The following is a 19,943-nucleotide window of genomic DNA, read 5'->3' on the forward strand; positions in this document are numbered from 1 at the left end:
GAACCACCGCCTTACGGTGTTGGAGTGGGGGAGTTTTCACTGGCAACACCAGCCCCGACGCGGCCTGAGAAGCAGCCAGAGCTCCAGCACGGAGGGGTCTCCATGCTGAGCTGCTGTGCTCTGTCCGTCTCAATGTCATTTTTTTGTCAGGCTGTGGAGGGACTGTCTCACTTGATGTTGTGTTTTGTTTTCCAGCCGAAGGAACGTGGTTCCACAAGGGTGCATGCTTTAAATAATGTCAACAGAGTGCTGCAGGTCTTACATCAGAACAACGTAAGTTGGTCAGGTGACTTGGGGGCTCTTGGGTGCCATCGGGATTATTCGTTGTTGAAACCAGCCACCTGCTCTGTGCGTGGGCATCAGCTCATTTATGGAAACATTTTCCTTATGAGAAGTTTTGAACTTTTTCTATGAGTGAAGGGATAGTCACTCTTTTTTTCTGATTACTTTAATGATTTAGTGTGCAAGTCACACATTTTTGAGATTTAGGTTTACCTGCTTTCTCTTATCATTCACATGTGTGGCTGTCCGGATGTGCTCAACCCCAAACCTCAGCTTCCGTGGAGCAATTGTCTGAACCTTTATTTTCTTTTATCGTGTCAGGTGGATTTGGTGAATATCGGAGGAACGGACATTGTAGATGGAAATCACAAGCTGACGCTGGGCTTGCTGTGGAGCATCATTTTGCACTGGCAGGTGGGGCATTTTCAGTCACTTACTAAACTAGAATGTGTCATTTGTGTTATTAGTTTCTGAGCACCACACACTGGGTGGCTTCGACAACAGAAATTATTTTCTGCCAATTCTGGAGGCTGCAAAGCTGAGATCAAATTGTCAGCAAGGATTTCTTTTCTGTAGCCTCTTTCCTGGGCTTGTGGGTCCTTCTTCCCTTGGTCCCCACATGGTCTTCCTTCTGTGTATGTCATACCCTAATCTTGGCTTCTTATGCCAAGAAACCAGTCATGTTGGATGAGGCCCCTTCCCCCTCCCCCATATGTTTACCTTAATTACCTCTTTCAAGACCCTTTCTACAAATAGAGTCACATTACGAGGTACTGTGGGTTAGGACTTCAACATAGAATTTTGCGGGGGACACAATTCAACGCCTAACAGTTTGGAATGTAAGAGACAGACAAACTGCTCTATTTTCCTGGCCTAGACAAAAGAAAATGCCTTTTTAAAATACTGAATTTAAAAATTTCAGACATCAAAAAGTTGCTAAAATAGCCTTGACCTGTTTGGCTCAGTGGATGGAGCCTGGGCCTGCGGACTGAAGGGTCCCGGGTTCGATTCCAGTCAAGGGCATGTACCTCGGTTGCAGGCACATCCCTGGTGGGGGGTGTGCAGAAGTCAGCTGATCAATGTTCCTCTCTCATCGATGTTTCTGACTCTCTGTCCTTCTCCCTTCCTCTCTGTAAAAAATCAATAAAATATATATATATATATATATATTTTAAAAAGTTGCTAAAATAGCTCAAAGAAATTCCAGGTACCTTTACTCAGATTCCCCAAATGTTAACAATTGTCTGTATTTGTGTTTTCTCTCTCTTTTTCTCTTTGCCTAAATGCTTCAGTGTATATTTTCTAAAAACAAATTGTTCTCCTAAAATCAAGGAGTTCTCTTACACAACTACAATATATTGTCATAATATAAAATGTGTACTGTAACATTAATAGTTCTAACTTACTTATCATGTCTCTTTCATCTTCTTTACTCTGGAATAGTTTCTGAGGCTCTGTGTTTTATGATATTGACATTTTTGAAGAGTACTGGACAGTTATTTTGTAGAATGTCTCTTTATGTGGGTTGCTGATATTCTCTCATGATTAGATTCAGGTTATTCATTTTGGGCAGGAATGCCGCAAAAGTGGTATTGATTTATTACCAGGAAACACACACTGTCCATTAGGTTTGTTCTGGCAGGGTTAACTTTCATCATTTGGGTAATGTGGTATCTGCCTATGCCTCCACTATAACGTGACTGTCCCATGTTATTAAAAAATATCTTGTGAGATATACTTTGAGACTGTGTAAATATTCAGCTACTTATCAAATTTTCCCCATTAGTTTATTCTATTTTATTATTTTATTTATTGATTAAGGTATTACATATGTGTCCTTATCACCCCATTGTCCCCCTACCCCCCACTCATGTCCTCACCCCCTGTTGTCTGTGTCCATTGGCTAGGCTTATATGCATGCATACAAGTCCTTTAGTTACTCTCGCCCCCTTACTCCCGCCCTCCCCTACCTTCCCTCTGAGGTTTGACAGTCTGATCGATGCTTCTGTGTCTCTGGATCTGTTTTTGTTCATCAGTCTATGTTGTTCATTATATTCTATAAATGAGTGAGATCATGTGATATTTATCTTTCTCTGACTGGCTTATTTCGCTTAGCATAATGCTCTCCAGTTCTATCCATGATGTTGCAAATGGTTAAGATCCATTCATAATTGTTAGCTGATCAGTTAATATTATGATGCTTGGCAAATAGTAAATTTCTAATGTCATTGTTCCTTCTACATTGTAAGGAAGAGCTTTCCCTTGACTCTTGTTTATCTGCCTGTCCATCTACCTTTTAATTCATTCATTGTACATGCAGTGTACACTCAGGGATTTTTACGTATTTAATAGCCTGTAACTTTGCTATTATTATTTATTTTGATGCTTAAATTATCCTAAATTTGGCCCATGTGATTGATCCCCCCCCCCCAAATCAGCTCTTGTGTCCTTTTGACCTGTCCACATCACTCTTTGAGCACTTCCTTAAAACACATGTATTTCTTTAGAATAAGAATGTGCAATATTAGTTCTTGATATAATCGGGAAAGTTACTTCATTCTTTGATTTTGCATTCAATCAACAGGTCTACCTTGCATCCTCATCTTTTGTAGAAAATCAAAACTGAGTTTTCTTCCTATCAAAAGTTCTTTGTAAATGTATAGTATTAAAATATTATTCTTTTAGTGACTATGAAAGTGATGCTTATTGTAACCAAATCTAATATAAGTATTTGTTAAGATATAGAAAGTATGGTAATGTATAATGATGAAGTAAAAAATCACCTCTAAATCCTAGTACTTCAAAATAATCACTGTTTAAAGAAAAATTTGAAATAAATTGAATAACCAGTGACCTGATCCATATGGTTAATTAATGAAATAGTCCTCGTTCAAGGACTTGACCCCGTAGCTGCTTTAAGTCATTGGCAGACATGGTTTCTCTCCCAGGTGAAAGATGTGATGAAGGACATCATGTCAGCCTTGCAGCAGACAAACAGCGAGAAGATCCTGCTGAGCTGGGTGCGCCAGTCCACCAGGCCATACAGCCAGGTCAACGTCCTCAACTTCACCACCAGCTGGACAGACGGACTCGCCTTTAATGCCCTGCTCCACCGACATAAGTGAGACATGACTCTACTTAGACGTGGACTTTCCAAATGTGTATCTCCTTTCTCCCTCCCTCACTGCTCCTCCCTAAAGTCCCTCCCCACTACCCCTGCTATCCTCTCTGCACACCTCCTACCAAAATACTAAGAAAAGAAATATCATGGAAAAAACTACCCACCAAGTGTGTATTCTGTAGGACTTAAATGGCACAGTGCAGCCACGGTTGCTTCTACGTATTCATAAGTTAAAATATGTAAAATGATTCACATAGTTCAGACCCACTTATTCAGCACTAACCAGAAATATATGCAAAGAATTGTGCTAGTATTTATTCTTGTACCAAAGGGAAAGTTCTATAATTCAGTGCAATCCCAGTTAATTATAGAAAATGATTTTTTAATGAAATTTGTAAACAGATTCTAATTATATGAAAGACCAAAGGCCCATGAGGAGCCAGTACAATTGTGAAACAGTAGAACCAGGCTGAAGTACTTCTGAAACAGAAACCAAAACTAATTATGAAGCTACATTAATTAAAACTACAGTGCTATAAATAAATACACTAATTTAATTATAGGCTGAACCATATGAAATTGCCAGTATTTGACTGTTTTTTTGACATATAACAATGGCATTTTCTATACTTCAACCTAACAGGATAAAGGGCTCAGAAATAGATCCATCCTGATATACAACTGAACTGATTGCTATTAAAATAGATGGTATGGGACAACTGGTTACCCATATGTAAATAATTGAATTGGATCTTTACCTCACCATACCCACAAATAAATTTCAGATGCATCAAGGATTTAAATGTGAAAGGTGAAATTTCGTACATGTTTTATTGCTATTTTAAATAATTTATTGTTTCAAGTTTTGTTTCCTGTATATGCTCTGTTTATATATAAAAATATAATTGACATCTCTACATCTTAGATCCAGAAACTTGTTAAAATTTTACAAAATTTAAATTTGTTTCTGTAGATTTAAAAACATATTTTTGGTAGACCATCCATAGATTATAATAGTCCCTCCCCTCCCCTCCCCTCCCCTCCCCTCCCCTCCCCTCCCCTCCTCTCCCCTCCCCTCCCCTCCTCTCCCTTCTTCTTTTTCCCTGTTCATTTGTGCCTTGTCCTTCAATACAATATTGATTTGAATTGGTAATAGTGAGCAGAATATTTTGTTCTTGAAACTTAAGGGAATGTTTTTAATGTTTTACAATAACAATGATATTTCCTGTAGCTTTTTTGATATATATATATATATATATATATATATATATATATATATATATATATATATTTTATCTGGTTAGAGAACCCCCACACCCAATCTTTTTTCACTGTATTAGTTTAGAGAGGTTACCCTCTGTTCCTAGTTGCATAAGACTTGTAGTCAGAAAACTTGAGTTTTAGCCCAAACTTTTTTCCATTGATTACTTAATTGGTTCAATAAGTGCGTTTGTAGTACTTTCTCTGTGTTAGGCTCAGTTTGTACAACAGAGAAAAAAGGCAAACACCCCCATCTCCTTGGGGTTTATGTTCAAGTAGAGGGAGGCTGACAAGAAAGAAAGAAAAGGAAATGTAAGTTGTCTAGCATAAAGAAGTGGTAAACATGCTGAAGAAAAACGTAGCAAGCAAGAGGGGAGGCCAGTGGGTGCAGGGCGTGAGTAGGGAGAGTAATAGGAGATGAAGTCAGAAAGGAAACGGGTGGAGTGGGCGAGGCGATCCCAGGAGGTAGCTGGGTCTAGGATGCAAGAACAGATAGAGTGCAAAAAAATCATCAACTTTTGGATAAGTCAGAGCACAAAATGTCCAATTTCTAGGATTAAAGGAAAATCTAGATAGAAATGAAATCCAAGTAATGTAATATGGAGGGGGTGATGAGGGTAATTCTCTCAGGACCTTTGGTTTAGGAATATCCTGTGAACAGATTAAAGCTGGACTTTCCACTCTGCTAATAATTGGTCTTTCAATAAGAGAACTAATTCATTAATATTAATGGTGGTAATTTATGTATATAGGTTAATTTTTCATTTTTTTACCAATTTATTTTGAGCTTTTTATTTCTCTTTTCTGTACCTTTTTTCTTTTCTTTTTTTATCTTATATTAATAGGTTCGTCCTCCTCTTACTTCTCTTTTACTATTTGGGAAGTATTACATACTATTTTTAATCTTCTAATGATTACTCCAGGAAATTTCATAGGTATGTTTAGCCAATACAAGAAACTTAGAATATATTATCCATTGTTTTCATTTTTATAAGTTACTTTAAAATACTACATATTTGACAAGGTTTTGGGATGTAAAGTTAAACTTTTTAATTTAAACTCACAAACAAACAAAATCTAAAACTGCAATGTATTAGATTATAACAATGACCACTTCGTTTCCACATGTGTTGTTTTCATCACATTTTATTTGCACGGTGTTTTCAGACCTGATCTCTTCAGCTGGGATAGAGTTGTCAAGATGTCCCCCACTGAGAGACTTGAACATGCCTTCGGCCAGGCCCAAACGTACTTGGGAATTGAAAAGCTGTTAGATCCTGAAGGTATTGTTCCGTGCTTATTTTTAATCTTGATTTTGCTGCACAATTTTGGACACTTGAAGAGCAGCGTTTTTTGTTGTTGTGGTGTTCTTTTTTCCAAAAGGAATTATGAGAACTGAGCAGTGTTCTTCCTTTTGAAACATGGTGCAAATCATTTTATCGCAGTTATTTGGACTTTTGTACTTAACAATTTGTAGGGTCCTTTAGGAGGAAATTTAATTACATCATTGGAGAATAGTTATTTGATGCCCCAGAAGAGTTAAAGTTTTAGGAAAATATAATTATTAGATAACCAATTCAGTATTTGGTTTATTTTACTGAAATGCATTTTTATATATGCTTCTTGTATGTGATGTGAAAACTTTAGTTACAAATGTTGTGGAATTTAATTCTAGAGTTATTTTTATAATATTAATAAAATCTGGCATTATCTTAAATGTCAGCTTATCTTGAGCATTTGGGAGAAGCTTTTAGGGAAGAATTTAAAGAAATGGGATACTGAACAAAATTAAGAAAGTGTCCTTGCCTTTGTCTCATCTATCATTATATGAAACAGAAACTTACTGAGCTATGGTACTGCAAAAATTATATAATAGTATTGTTTATGGGTGCTGAGGATAGTTATTTTATATCTCCTACTGAGCTGTTCACATATTTTGGACATCTAATTTCAGCTGGTCTTTATTTCCTTCCTCTTTTAGATGTTGCTGTTCAGCTTCCTGACAAGAAATCCATAATTATGTATTTAACATCTTTGTTTGAGGTGCTACCTCAGCAAGTCACCATAGATGCCATCCGTGAAGTAGAGACTCTCCCAAGGAAATACAAGAGAGAATGTGAAGAAGGGGATATTAATATACAGGTAAAGGTAAATTTTATTGAAATGTTTGACTGGCCGTATTTGTTATCTCTTTGGTACCAGATAAAAACACTTTTAGGTGATTATTTTCTTTCCTTTTTTTAAAAAAATGATTTTATTAATTTGAGAGAGAGAGGAAGGGGGAGAGAGAGAGAGAGAGAGAGAGAGAGAGAGAGAGAGAGAGAGAAAGAAACATTGATCAGCTGCCTCCTACTGGGGACTAAGCCCAAAACCCGGGCATGTGCCCTAACTGAGAATCAAACTGGCCACCGCTTGGTGCATAGGGCCAACGCTCCACCAGCTGAGCCACACTGGCCAGGGCAGGGGATTTTTTTTTTCTTGACTGAGAACATCTTGGCTTGTCCACTTGCATACACCTTAGAAGTTCAATTTATCAGTTAGCATGCTGTCACGTGTCACATGTGTGTAACTGAAAACCATAACTCAACTGATTTCTTAAGAAGGAAATATACTATTTCACACCATAAGGGGGTCCACAACTGTGATGATACTGCTGCATGACATGCTTAAGAAGCAATGTTTTTCCATCATTTGGTCACCATCTTCCATCAGTGTCATTTTGTGTTAAAGATGGTTTCTCTCATGTCAGCCTAGCTTTGTTCTAAGTACTAGTTTTCTTTTCATTTTGTCTTTAGCAAAAGGATTTTTACCATTATATTTTCATAATGGCTATCAAAATACAAGGTTTATTTTCTCTTTCATTTAGAAGGAATAATTGACAATATGTTACTCGGTGGGTTTTTCACTTAAAGATTTATAATTCATTAGGATAAAGATTAGTTTTTTAAAATAAAGTCATGAATTTTTCTTCCCGAATTATCCTGCCTTGAATTAATACATATTTTATCTTACTCTGTTTCAATGTAACTGGTCCTCTTAATTCGTAAAATGAGAGAATCTTAACAGTTGGGTAAGACCTTAAAAACTCGTTCAGTCCAACATTTCAGCAAGCAAGAGACAGACATGAATTTCAAAATGATAAGAAATATGTCTTAGAGAGGCAGAAGCATGGACTTTGAAGCTGAAATTATATTCCTGTCACCACTTGTTGTGGATCGGTTACTTTCCCTCTCAACCACAGTTTTATCTGTAAAATCTGGATAAAATCACCCACTTTATAATGATAAGCAACTCAGAGTGTCTAAAATAATATTAATAAGCACTCCATAAGCAGCAGCTACCATTACTATAATTTCTCCTTCTTAATTTGTTTTGGTGTTCATTCTCACTCAACAAATTCCTTTGTAAAAATGTTCGTTAATTCTCATATGATGATAATGGTCTTGAATTGGGCATGTCATCTTCTTTTTCCTTTTCCAAGGTTCAAAGAACTTATTATTTCACATTTTTTTTGGAGTAGTAGGTACCAATCCTTTTAACTTCTTCATTCAAAAATAGTATGATGTATAGAAAAAGAAAAAGACTTACTGAGGAAAAGAGGCAAGACATGGGGCCAAATTGTGATCCTAGGGCTCTTTTTTTTTTTAATTTTGAAAGTCAAGTGAAATTGAGGAAAAGCTGTAATTTTTATAGCTGGGAAGCATTTGTCTCTAGTGGTGAAATTATTATCCTGCATTAATGATGTGCCCTTTTAAGTGGCTCAGATAATCTGCTGAGCTTGCTTTTTGGTTTGAGTTATTTGTTTATTGAATTGGGCTTCTTTTGTTAGAAAGCTGGGGTATTTTACTTCTTATAGTTAAGGCCATTCTCTCTTAAAAAGAAAGATTTCATTTGCCTTTCATGAGGTGTAGATAAAATGATCGCGTCTGTGTAGGGCTCAGGGTGGCATGATAAGAATTGTAGAACCTATTTTCTGTTTGATTAAGAGCAGGTGCATTAACCCGAACCTCTTCATTTGCATGCTTTCATTAGTGCCTTAGAGATCGAATTAAGATAATTAACGAAATAAAATGTGGTCCACTTTTAATCATTTACTGTTTGACAGAGCTTGCCATCCGATACTTTGCAATGAACACTAATAGCCAGCCTTCCTCTCTCGCTGTGTCTTTTCACACATGTGCTGCAGAGCATTAGGTGGTCAGCAAATAGTTCTTGCATTTCTCTTTAATGTCTCGGTTGAAAGTCTCCTCTTGTGTTTTAACTAATACCTTCTGGACATTTGCATCCAGACAGCGCCTTCCATCTATCTCCCACCTGCCTAGATCCTAGTGCTTATCTCAGCGACCTCTGGCTGGTCACTCACTAAGTTTCCTAGTCTCAGATAGCCTCATTAGAGCAGAGAGGCTTGCTACTCAAAGTTCCCCAGGGCTATTTTGTGTCTACAGTTTCAGAACATGAAGTCCGGAATTTAACTCATTTTCCCTTCCCTGTCTTTGGTACCCAGTGTTTCATCTGTGTGCTCACGGATTCATTTTTTTAACTCCTGCATACAGTTGACTGGGTTCTATGTGATTCTTTCTCCAAAATGTGCCTGGTGCATGTTTCCTTTCTGTTCCAGCCCTCATGCTAATCGAAGACTCATCTTCTGTTGTCCTTTACAACACCCAGCCTCCCTCCACAATTCATCTCCTGCCACCGCACTGCAGTCGTGTGGACTGTTTCCTCTCCTTCCCCAAGACTCTTCTACACGTGGGTTTCTCTCTATGAAATGCTCCTCCACCCACTGTTTGCATGGCAAGCTTCCAATCTTTCCTCAGTGTCAATGGGACTTTTTCAGGGAAGTCTTCCCCCATTAACTTATTGAAATCCAACCCTACACATTCACTCATTCCATTTTCTGCTGCCACAGTATTTTTGTAAACTATGTTAAGAATTTTAAATTGCATCTTGTAGCACTGGGAAAGCAGTGAAAGATTTTAAGTGGGGATGTCTTGCGATGTGATTATATTGTCAGGGGTCATTCTGGAGGCTGAGTGAGAAGGGGTTGTAGGGGTGGCAGTGTGGGTGGCAACGGGAAGTGAGATACTGGTTAGCAGGTGAGCAGGCTATTGTAGTCCTGGGGACAGACGATGCTGGTTGTGGAGATGGAAAGGTCTGGATGGCTTGGAGACGCATTTTGAAGGTAGGAATTGCTCACATATTAAACATGAGAGGTGAAAGAAAAAGAGAATCCAAGGCTGGCTCCCTGGTTCTTGGCTGGAGAAGCTTAGTGCATGAAGGAGCCACTTAGGAAAATGGAAAAGCATGAGGAAGAATAATTTGGGGGAAAAAAAGCAAAGGGTAAGTATAGACATGGTCTGATATGCCTTTCACATTGATGTGAAGATGTTAGGGTAGCTGGACAGAGGAGTCTGGAGTTTGGGTCAGAAATAAAAAGGCAAATGTCTGTGGGATATAGATGGTTCTTTAAACCCAATGGGAATGAATGAAACCTCTCAGAGCAAGTACACCGAGTTAAGAAATAAAAGGGCCCAGACTTAATTTTAAGGAGATTCATGACTTACAGATTGGCTGCGGAACCAGGAGGAAGACCAATGTGGTGTTACTGAGGTAGAGAAAGGAGGGCTTCAGGGGGGTGGGAAGTCAGCCATGGAGTGGGGTTGAGAGTTTAAGTAAGAGAGAGGGTGACCAGATCTCTAGGTTTGCTTGTGACAGTTCTGGTTTATGTGTGTTGTCCTAGCACCGTTTTTATAAAAATGTTCTAGTTTGTTGCTTAATAACATGGTCACCCTAAAGATGTTGCTAGAAGAGTGGATTTGTCAGTGGGAAGGTGTTTGGCGACATTGGCAAAGCCTTTTCAATTGTGTGGTGGGGGACCAATACCAAATCTGCAAGGGACTGTTAACAAATCATAGCTGTCAAATCCATGAGAATTTCTCATGTTTCCCCTCTACATTTGTGTATGTTTGAAATATATAAAAATTGTGGATGGGACGTGATTAAGTGAAGATAGTCTATCAGCAAATTTTAAAGAAATTTTTCTCTAAAAGGGAACAAATGAATTAAAGAGAGAGTTCATTTGGTTATAAGATTCTAAGGTAAATAAAAATATTCCATTGCTTGAGATAAATTTATTCCCATGGGCTTAAAAAAAAAAAAAAAAAAGACTAGCAAGTAAACTAGAGGGTAGCAGCCTCCAAAAATTACCATCAGCAGCTTGTATGTGTGGCTGCCTTTCAGGGTCAAAAATAAAATGCTAACATGTGTTTCAGTAAAAGCAGTTTCTAAGGTCAGAGCAGAGTTCTAATCTTTACCTCCTTTTCTTTAACTGAGATTTACCCTTTAAGGCCCAACACAATCCTGCATGAACCTTTCCTATTTTAGCCCTGGCTGAACTCAAATAGCATCTCTAGACTTATCGGGACCATGGAATTTCTAGCTTCGCTAATAGCTATTATATTTTTGTTCAGAAGTGATTCACATGGGTTATTTGTCTCTTTCCACCTATGCTGGGATCCCTGTGAGCACAGGATCCAGGAGGGCAGGCTGCTTCTGTGCTCTTTGCCATCCTCGGGCACTTCATACATGCTTTCCGAGTAGCTTCGGGCATGGCTCACCCAGCGCCTGAGAGCTGGCTGAATGTCTGAGACACAGTGGGCTCTTCCTCCCTGAGGGCTTTCCAGATAGTGTGTCTCCATTGAACACCTTCTCATCTTCATGATGCTTGAGGGTTTTCTCTTGGCTTTGTTTTCCTAGAGCTCAGCGCTGGAGGAGGAGCACGGGAGCCCCCGGGCCGACACCCCCAGCACCGTCACCGAGGTGGACATGGACCTGGACAGCTATCAGACAGCCCTGGAGGACGTGCTGACCTGGCTGCTTTCTGCCGAGGACACGTTCCAGGAGCAGGAGGACATCTCGGAGGATGTGGAGGAAGTCAAGGAGCAGTTTGCCACCCACGAAGTAAATAATCTGTCGCCCATGCGCGGACCCTGTCCGCCACGGTGCCTGTGCCTTATCGGGGCTCTGCCCTGCGATGTGTGCTCCCTGAGTTCTGCTCCGCAGGAAGGTCACGGCACATTTTAGGACTCCTGATATTGAAATAGGGCTTTGTTTTAAAGTCGGCATGGGTGACTCATTGTGCATTGGAATCAGGTTTCAGATTTTAATCTTATCGTAACTTGAAAAATCTGTGGAGCCACTGACACAAATCAATGCACAGCACTCCTAGTTTCTGAAGTGTATTGTTATAGTTAAAACACAAAGTGGCTAATTAATATAAATACACCAAGTCTTTAGACTTGGAATGTTCCCCAGGAAGCGGTTATTTTTATTTATTGTGTGATTAAGCAAATGTCATGTCCAGTGTTCATGTATGCTTTCATACAATGAAAATTTCCTACTATTTTGAGGATATAGTGTATTGCACTGTAGTGATTAGCTTAGATGGAGATTTCTTTTTGATTAAGTAGTTGTTTTGTGCCAGTATGTTAATTGACAGGTCTCATGTGCTGTTTTGGTTTGAAAATAATAGAAGTTGTCAGATTCTTTCAGCAGTTTCTCTTGGGTGAGCATGGTGTTTTATTTATTCTGTTTTCTCATAATTCCATGTCATGATCTCTCAGTATCATAATCAGCATTTACTTAAAAATAGTCACTATTAGCAGATGTAATATTGTTTTCTTCGATCGATTCTCCTTTTTTAGTGAGGCCAGTGCTTCTTTCCTATATTCAAAGTTGGGTCAAAGTCTACTTTATTTACGCTCTACATGGCTGCCTTTTTCTGCAGCCTCGATATTGAAACATTAATTTATTTATACATTTTTTGCAATGAGCTGCTCACAAATCACAATGATGTACCTTTCTAGGCTTTTATGATGGAGCTGACTGCACACCAGAGCAGCGTGGGGAGCGTCCTGCAGGCCGGAAACCAACTGATAACACAAGGGACTCTGTCGGATGAAGAGGAGTTTGAAATTCAGGAGCAGATGACCCTGCTGAATGCTAGATGGGAGGCCCTTAGGGTGGAGAGTATGGACAGACAGTCCCGGTGAGTGGAAGCAAAGAATGAACACTTTATTCCACAATGTGTGTTGCTCAGTTTCATTGAAATAAATGTCTGTATGTCCGTGAATGCAAGATAATTACAGAGCTTGCCTTGTAAAATTTGACTCTTTTCTTTGTGTAATGCTGCTGGAGTTTTGTATGATCTTTGTTTCTCCTTTGATGTGTTAACCAAATTAAAAGGTAAAAGTTGGAGGACAGAAATTAGGTAAAAGGAAAGGACATTTTATATGGATAGATATTGACTTGCAGTATTAAAATTGGTTAACCATTAACCCAATGTGAAGACAGGATTATGTAGTATTTATTTACAATTTATTACATTTTTAAAGCAGTACTACGCCCTCCCCCCCACCCTCCCCATGGTTCTTTTTTCTCCTCTGCATTGTCTATTAAGGAGCAAACTACATCCATTGCAATTTCCACCTATTTAATATGCAGGAATTCCTGATTGAAGAAACAATGATTCTGATAGGAATGGTGGGTGCTGTTATTTGCATTCTTGGACTGCATTTAATTGATTCCATTTAGGAGGAAAATGAAAGTGTTGTTTTTTTGTGTGTTATTTTTTTGTTGTTGCTTGTTTCTATATTTAAAGATGAAGTGCTGCTTTAAATGGTTAGACAGGAGTGAGTTTCTGTGCCCCCCACCCCCCACCCCATCCCACCCAGTTTGTTTGCTGCCAGGAGTGTGTATTGTGCGCATTGGCCTTTGCAAAGGGGAAAAGCAAGTGGGACTGATGCTGTGTCCCTCCCCACAGGCTGCACGACGTGCTGATGGAGTTGCAGAAGCAGCAGCTGCAGCAGCTCTCTGCCTGGTTGACGCTCACGGAAGAACGCATTCAGAAGATGGAGACCTGTCCCCTGGATGACGATTTACAATCCTTGCAAAAGCTGCTAGAAGATCATAAAGTAAACCTGGCTCACATTTCTCTTCTACCTTATCAAATATGAAACAGCAGCACGTGGCCTTCTCACGGCTTCCGCCCTTAGTGCAGAGGTGGGACACTTCTCAGTGTCCTCTGCTCATCAGCAGCTTAGAGGGGGGAGTCCATGGGCATGTGACTTTACTAAAATTTTATGTGGGTATGTATAGTGTCCTAAGGAAAGCTCTATGCCAGTGGTTCTCAACCTTGGCTGCACATTAGAATCACCCGGGAATCTTTTTAAAATCCTGATTTTTGGGCCTCATCCTCCGGAAATTGTTTCTTTGTTACTAATGTTGTGGCCCCACCCCATAACAAAGAAACAAAATTTCCGGAGGATGAGGCCCAGAAATCAGGATTTCAAAAAGATTCCCAGGTAATTCTAATGTGCAGCCAAGGTTGAGAACCACTGCTCTATGCTTTCCTAAGATTCTCAAGGGTTGTTTTGGACCTGTAAGTGGTTAAGAACCCTAGTGTGTGAGCATCAAGGCCGTGCAAAGAAGCAAACCCTCAGATTTATCTGTATCTTATCTTTTGAGGAAAGCTATCCCGATCTGGAAAAGTATCTGGCACGAGGTGAAGAATCAAAATTTGGTGGCTAATTTAATTTGATCACAAATTAAGGAGAAAACTTTTCATAGTCAAGGCAAGGCAGAGCAAATAGCTCCTTTGCAGGTTATCTAAATAATCTGATTTTTCAATGAAATATCTGGATAACTGATAAATAAAGCTTTAGGGATACTTTAAATGCAACTCAAAGGCATTTGACAGCACTGTTGGTAGTGTTTAAATAAATTACCTGTATATATACATCTTAGCACTTACCATGCTCTTCCTGTGGAAGGGGTGAGAATGGAAGTCATCTGTGTCCTTAACTGCTTTCCCGGGTAGCTATTCAGAATAGCTTCCGACTATCAAATATTACCTACTTATCTCTCGCTTTATGTCATGCTGCACTAGAGAAAATGATCTTTGTATAGTTAAATTTGGGACTTCTTTGATTTACCAATTCTACATTCTTAACTTAATTCCTAATATAGACATTCAACTCATTTATGCTACACTAGAGGCCCGGTGCACAAAAATTTGTGCACTGGCGGGGGGGAGAGGTCCCTCAGCCTGGCCTGTGCCCTCTCACAGTCTGGGACCCCTCAGGGGATGACCACCTGCTGGCTGAGGCCCACTCCCCAGGGGATCATGCCTAAGCTGGCAATCAGACATCCCTCTGGAGGCCCGGCAGCCCTTGGGGGATGTCCATTTGCCAGCGGGGAGCAGGCCTAAGCTGCAGTCGGAGATCCTTAGTGCTGCTGAGGAGGCAGGAGAGGCTCCCACCACCACCGCTGTACTGGCAGCCATCAGCCTGGCTTGTGGCTGAGCAGAGCTCCCCCATGTGGGAGTCCACTGACCTGCATTGAGCGTCTGCCCCCTGGTGGGCAGTGTGTGTAATAGTGACCAGTCATTCCCAGTCTTTCTGCTGTTAGGGTCAGTTTGCATATTACCCTTTTACTATATAGGATAGAGCAGCCGTGGGCAAACTATGGCCTGCGGGCCGGATCCGGCCCGTTTGGAATGAATAAAACTAAAAAAAAAAAAAAGACTGTACCCTTTTATGTAATGATGTTTACTTTGAATTTTTTTTTTAAAATATATATTATTGATTTTTACAGAGAGGAAGGGAGAGGGATAGAGAGCTAGAAACATTGATGAGAGAGAAACATCAATCAGCCTCCTCTTGCACACCCCCTACTGGGGATGTGCCCGCAACCAAGGTACATGCCCTTGACTGGAATCGAACCTGGGACCCTTCAGTCTGCAGACTGACGCTCTATGCACTGAGCCAAACCGGTTAGGGCTACTTCGAATTTATATTAGTTCACACAAACACTCCATCCATGCTTTTGTTCCGGCCCTCCGGTCCAGTTTAAGAACCCATTGTGGCCCTCGAGTCAAAAAGTTTACCCACCCCTGGGATAGAGGCTTGGTGCATGGGTGGGGGCCGGCTGGTTTGCCCTGAAGGGTGTCCTGGATCAGGGTGGGGGTCCTGCTTGGGTGCCTGACCAGCCTGGATGAGGGGCAGATGGCTATTTGCAGCTGGTCACACCCCCTTCAGGTTGGGGGTCCCCACTGGGGTGCCTGGCCAGCCTGGATGAGGGGCTGATGGCTGTTTTCAGGCTGGCCACACCCCCTTTAGGGTGGGGGTCCCCACTGGGGTGCCTGGCCAGTCTGGGTGAGGGGCTGAGGACCGTTTTCAAGCTGGCCAGTGACTGAAGCTACCAGCCTCTCCTTTTTTTATTTTTTTTAAAATTCTGGGATTTATTTACCTTCTTTAATTGAAACTTTGTTGCTTTCGGAGCTCAGAGCCGGGCCACGGCCGGCGGGGAACCTTGGTTTCCTCTATCACTGGAGCAAGCAAGCCTCCTGCTTGCTTCAGCTGCATGGCTACCGGCCACCATCTTTGTTGGTGGTTAATTTGCATATCACCCTGATTAGCCAGTGGGAAGCGTAGCGAAGGTACAGTCAATTACCCTTTTTGTCTTTTATTAGATTGGATTATTTTTTGCCAGAATTTGGACTAAAAGTAATGACATCCCATTTGCCATCTGTTATGACATTGCATTTTCAAATTGCTTTGGTTCATAATGAAATGTAAAGATGTATAACGGGCTTGTTTCATTAGTAGAACACTTAGGGTAATGATTGGAAATTTAAACACGATGCCTCATTAAATATCCTTAATTACTATTGACAACCAAGTGGATTTTAAATAGGTAAATGTGAGAGAGTAGAGATAATGGTATATCTTAATTTTTTTTTCTCTAGAGCTTGCAAAATGATCTTGAGGCTGAGCAGGTGAAGGTAAATTCATTAACTCACATGGTGGTGATTGTTGATGAAAACAGCGGTGAGAGTGCCACAGCTGTCCTGGAAGATCAGCTACAGGTAAGGACCCTGAGGAGGAGGGTGACCCCAAGGGGCCCGTGGTCTGAGATCCAATTCCATGTACCCTTATTTTTTTACATCTCATCACACTGTTTATGTAGAAGAGTAGATGAACCTACTTTAGACTGTCCTTCCCAGGTGGGGTTCCATAGCATATGGGTTACAGGAGTACCTCAGTACCTTCCTTTACATCAGCCCTTGGGATGAATGGGCGGGGTGTCTTGTGTGCAATAGTAACAAGGTTGGGAAGCACAGGAACTGATCTCGACAAGTGGCCCACAGGCTTCTTTTGCTCAGAATCACTTGAGGAATTTGCTGAAATATAGATTTCTGGGCTCCATGCAGACCTGAATTCCTGGGAGTGGGGCTCAGTGGATCTGCACTTTAAAAAAATGTCCAGGAATATTAACATTTGAGAATTTCAGCCATGTAGGATTTCATATCCCTGTTTCTTTGGTTGGACCAATGTGTGAATTTCAGTAGCAGTTTTGGGAACCCCAACAAATTGCTTCTTTTCTCACAAAGGTTATAGTGTAAAGTCTTTACAAAGAGATTGATTGGTATTTCATTTGAATAATACTGGAATCATCTGCTATGATGTTGCCAGTTTATGATATTTGGAAACTTTCAGACATGTATCTTCATTTGAAGTTGGCCAGTGGTCATGAGACTTCGTGCAGAAGTGCTTAGTTATTACAGTAACCTGAGAGGTAGGCAGTCGTGTCTGGCCTGTTTAGACAGTGGGTTTTCATGATGAGACCTGTCTTCTGGCTCTGTCTTCGACCCGCTGCACTGTCCAAAGTGTTCTCTGGTATTACATATCAAATAGGATAATATGAATTAACTCTTGCTCATATCTAAGTATATGTGCTGCTGAAGCGAGCACTCATATTTAAGTAAATTAGAAATAAGTTGAACATTTGTTAGTTATTATTTATATAATGGTAACAAAGTAATTTATTAGGAAACATCATGAATAATACTTTTTTTAAAAAAAAGTAATCAAAATTATTTATTTAGTATTGCTAGTACTTGTACATATTCTATGGCTAAATTTTGTGGAATTTTCTATGGATCATGAGATGTAAGCAGAAAAAAATCAATTAAGTATATTTAATAGAAATTCTCTCATTCAACACATAGTTTTTATAAGGTTAAAAGTTTTTCATAACTCTTGTATTACAGATGAAAATTTTCTTGGCATATAAAAGTGGTTAAAAATTACTGATGTGTTGTATTTTGTTTTAAAGACAATTATAGCCTGAAAACAATTTCAGCACAAAAAGTAGATGTTTGCTCTATTTTGAAGATATATGTAAAAATGCTAAATTCTCAAATAAAAACCACAATAAAATGGAAAGGGCAGGAATTTGGAGTAGACAGTTACAGGATAGAGTTCTAGTTGTGATACTTTTTAGCTCTATAGTGTAAAATAATCAGTTACAGCTTATGGAAATTAGTTTTTCTCATCTATAAATATATAGGATTCATCTGCATTATTTTAAAGCAGCTTTTATTATATATGTTTAAAACTTTGTAATAGAGAACAACTGATGTCAAGAATTTCTTTGAGGATCATGGTAAGTATCTCTTAAAGCTGTGCTGACAAAGGGTGGTTTCTCCCTTTGCTAGAAACTTGGTGAACGTTGGACAGCAGTGTGCCGATGGACTGAGGAACGCTGGAATAGGTTACACGAAATCAATATCTTGTGGCAGGAATTATTGGAAGAACAGGTATGAAACTGTTATCCATATGGTCAAAATAGATGGTGGGAGGTAACTCATCTTTAATTACGGCATTAGAATGAAGTCTTACTTTTCTTCTAAAGGAACCTTTATAAGTAATTATTTGTTATTTTTAAAGTCAGATTTGTATCCATTTTACATGATGAGTATTCATGGAGATTATACTGTATTGCTCCATTGTAACAGCAATGTGATCTGTGTTTATTTTTAAGAATGTGAGTATTTAGACATGCTACTTTCAGGGTTTGCTTGACATCATAATTTCATGCATTTGTGCTGGGTTATGTGTTTGAACTTGTACCAACACAGTGCCTAGCATTTAGTTTGTGCTCCATAAATAAGTAATCCACTTGATACTTTGTGGCCTTTAAGTCATAAGAATTTTTAATGATTTTAAAACAGAATAACTACTAAATCTAACTAGAAAACATTATTTAGCAACACCATTGATTTTACATTTGGATGATAGTATATTTTTTCCTACTAAGTGTTACCATAGTAAACGAACCTTTGGTGCAAAACTGCCCCTTTAAGTTTTCAGTCAGAGTGGTGGCCCTTTGCCTCCTCCATCCTTCCAGAAAAGCAGCCATCAAAACAGAATACAAATAAGCAAAACTTGCCCTGAAAACACCAAACAGTTGTGGTTTAGAAAATAAGCAGATACTCTATTCCCTCATTTCAGTGTCCATTTCAATTCTTTTAAATGCATCTCATTCCCATCTACAAAAAAGGAACTGTATGCTTTTCAGGCAATAAAAACAAGTGTGCAGTCCTTTGTGGTTCACTAAATATGGTGCAGATAGAACATCTGCAAAAGTGGGGTACAAAATCTGTCCCAGTATAAATTGTTAATCACTACTCCCCACCCCCAATCATTGGTCACAATCTTCCTGTTAAGAATCCCAAATGGGCCAGATTCTGATGTCTGAAATATTTACAGTTCACTTTACAAAATACTTACATTTACTTAGACCCTGTTTTCACTCCAAGGCGTAACATCGAATAGTTAAAAATTTACTTTAATAATGACAGTAGGAGACATCGATTGCCAGAGAAAACGATTGTGTTGCTTTTCTGCTAAGTAAAATAATTTAAAATTTGGAAGGAATTTTAATTTGGCAAAAAAAAATATTTACAGGTAAGGAATAGCCGCTATTTGGGCCAATATTTTAGGTTTACAACTCACCTTTGAATGGCTTTTTGCTAGTGACATGGAAGGAGGGATCTTCTGAAAATGGAGAGTTGAATCCAGCATGGGTGCTTATGTAGAGAAATCTGCTATTGCAGAAATGAGCCCAAGTTAGTTGTATCTCATTTAGAACATCTTTCATGGGATTATTTTGCACTCAGCTGCAGAGGCCTCAAGCGTCAGAAATGGGCTGTGAGAATGAGTTCCAAACTTCTGTAGCTTGAAGTGTGGCAGGAGGCACTCTGTAAAGGACTCCAACCTACCTTTCCAGCCTTCATGTTCCCTCTGTCCTTCCATGTGCCCAGTGCTCAAACCCTGAATTCCCAGTCCCTAGCCCATGGCTAGGCTGCCAATGCTGCAAGAATAGTGCTGGTTCTTTCTTACTGTCTATTCCAGTGCATGGAGCCTTGTAAGTGCCT

The 19,943-nt window shown here is 39.6% G+C and overlaps 1 protein-coding gene across 7 annotated transcripts in view; it reads left to right on the plus strand.

The window, feature by feature from the left end:
• The window catches only part of UTRN (utrophin), a 446,319-nt gene that overhangs the window by 105,646 nt on the left and 320,730 nt on the right, over positions 1-19,943 (plus strand). For 5 of the 7 annotated variants that reach the window (XM_059700586.1, XM_059700588.1, XM_059700587.1 and 2 more), the window contains 10 exons: positions 196-273; positions 604-696; positions 3,231-3,403; positions 5,831-5,946; positions 6,645-6,811; positions 11,420-11,623; positions 12,529-12,710; positions 13,485-13,635; positions 16,470-16,589; positions 18,222-18,323. In XM_059700586.1, coding sequence (XP_059556569.1) covers positions 196-273; positions 604-696; positions 3,231-3,403; positions 5,831-5,946; positions 6,645-6,811; positions 11,420-11,623; positions 12,529-12,710; positions 13,485-13,635; positions 16,470-16,589; positions 18,222-18,323 — 1,386 coding nt within the window. The remainder of the gene's footprint in view (positions 1-195; positions 274-603; positions 697-3,230; positions 3,404-5,830; positions 5,947-6,644; positions 6,812-11,419; positions 11,624-12,528; positions 12,711-13,484; positions 13,636-16,469; positions 16,590-18,221; positions 18,324-19,943) is intronic. The other 2 variants (XM_059700589.1, XM_059700585.1) reach the window with 1 other exon arrangement.

The sequence above is a fragment of the Myotis daubentonii genome, chromosome 6 (genome assembly GCF_963259705.1).
Source record: "Myotis daubentonii chromosome 6, mMyoDau2.1, whole genome shotgun sequence".
Classification (NCBI taxonomy): Eukaryota; Metazoa; Chordata; class Mammalia; order Chiroptera; family Vespertilionidae; genus Myotis; species Myotis daubentonii.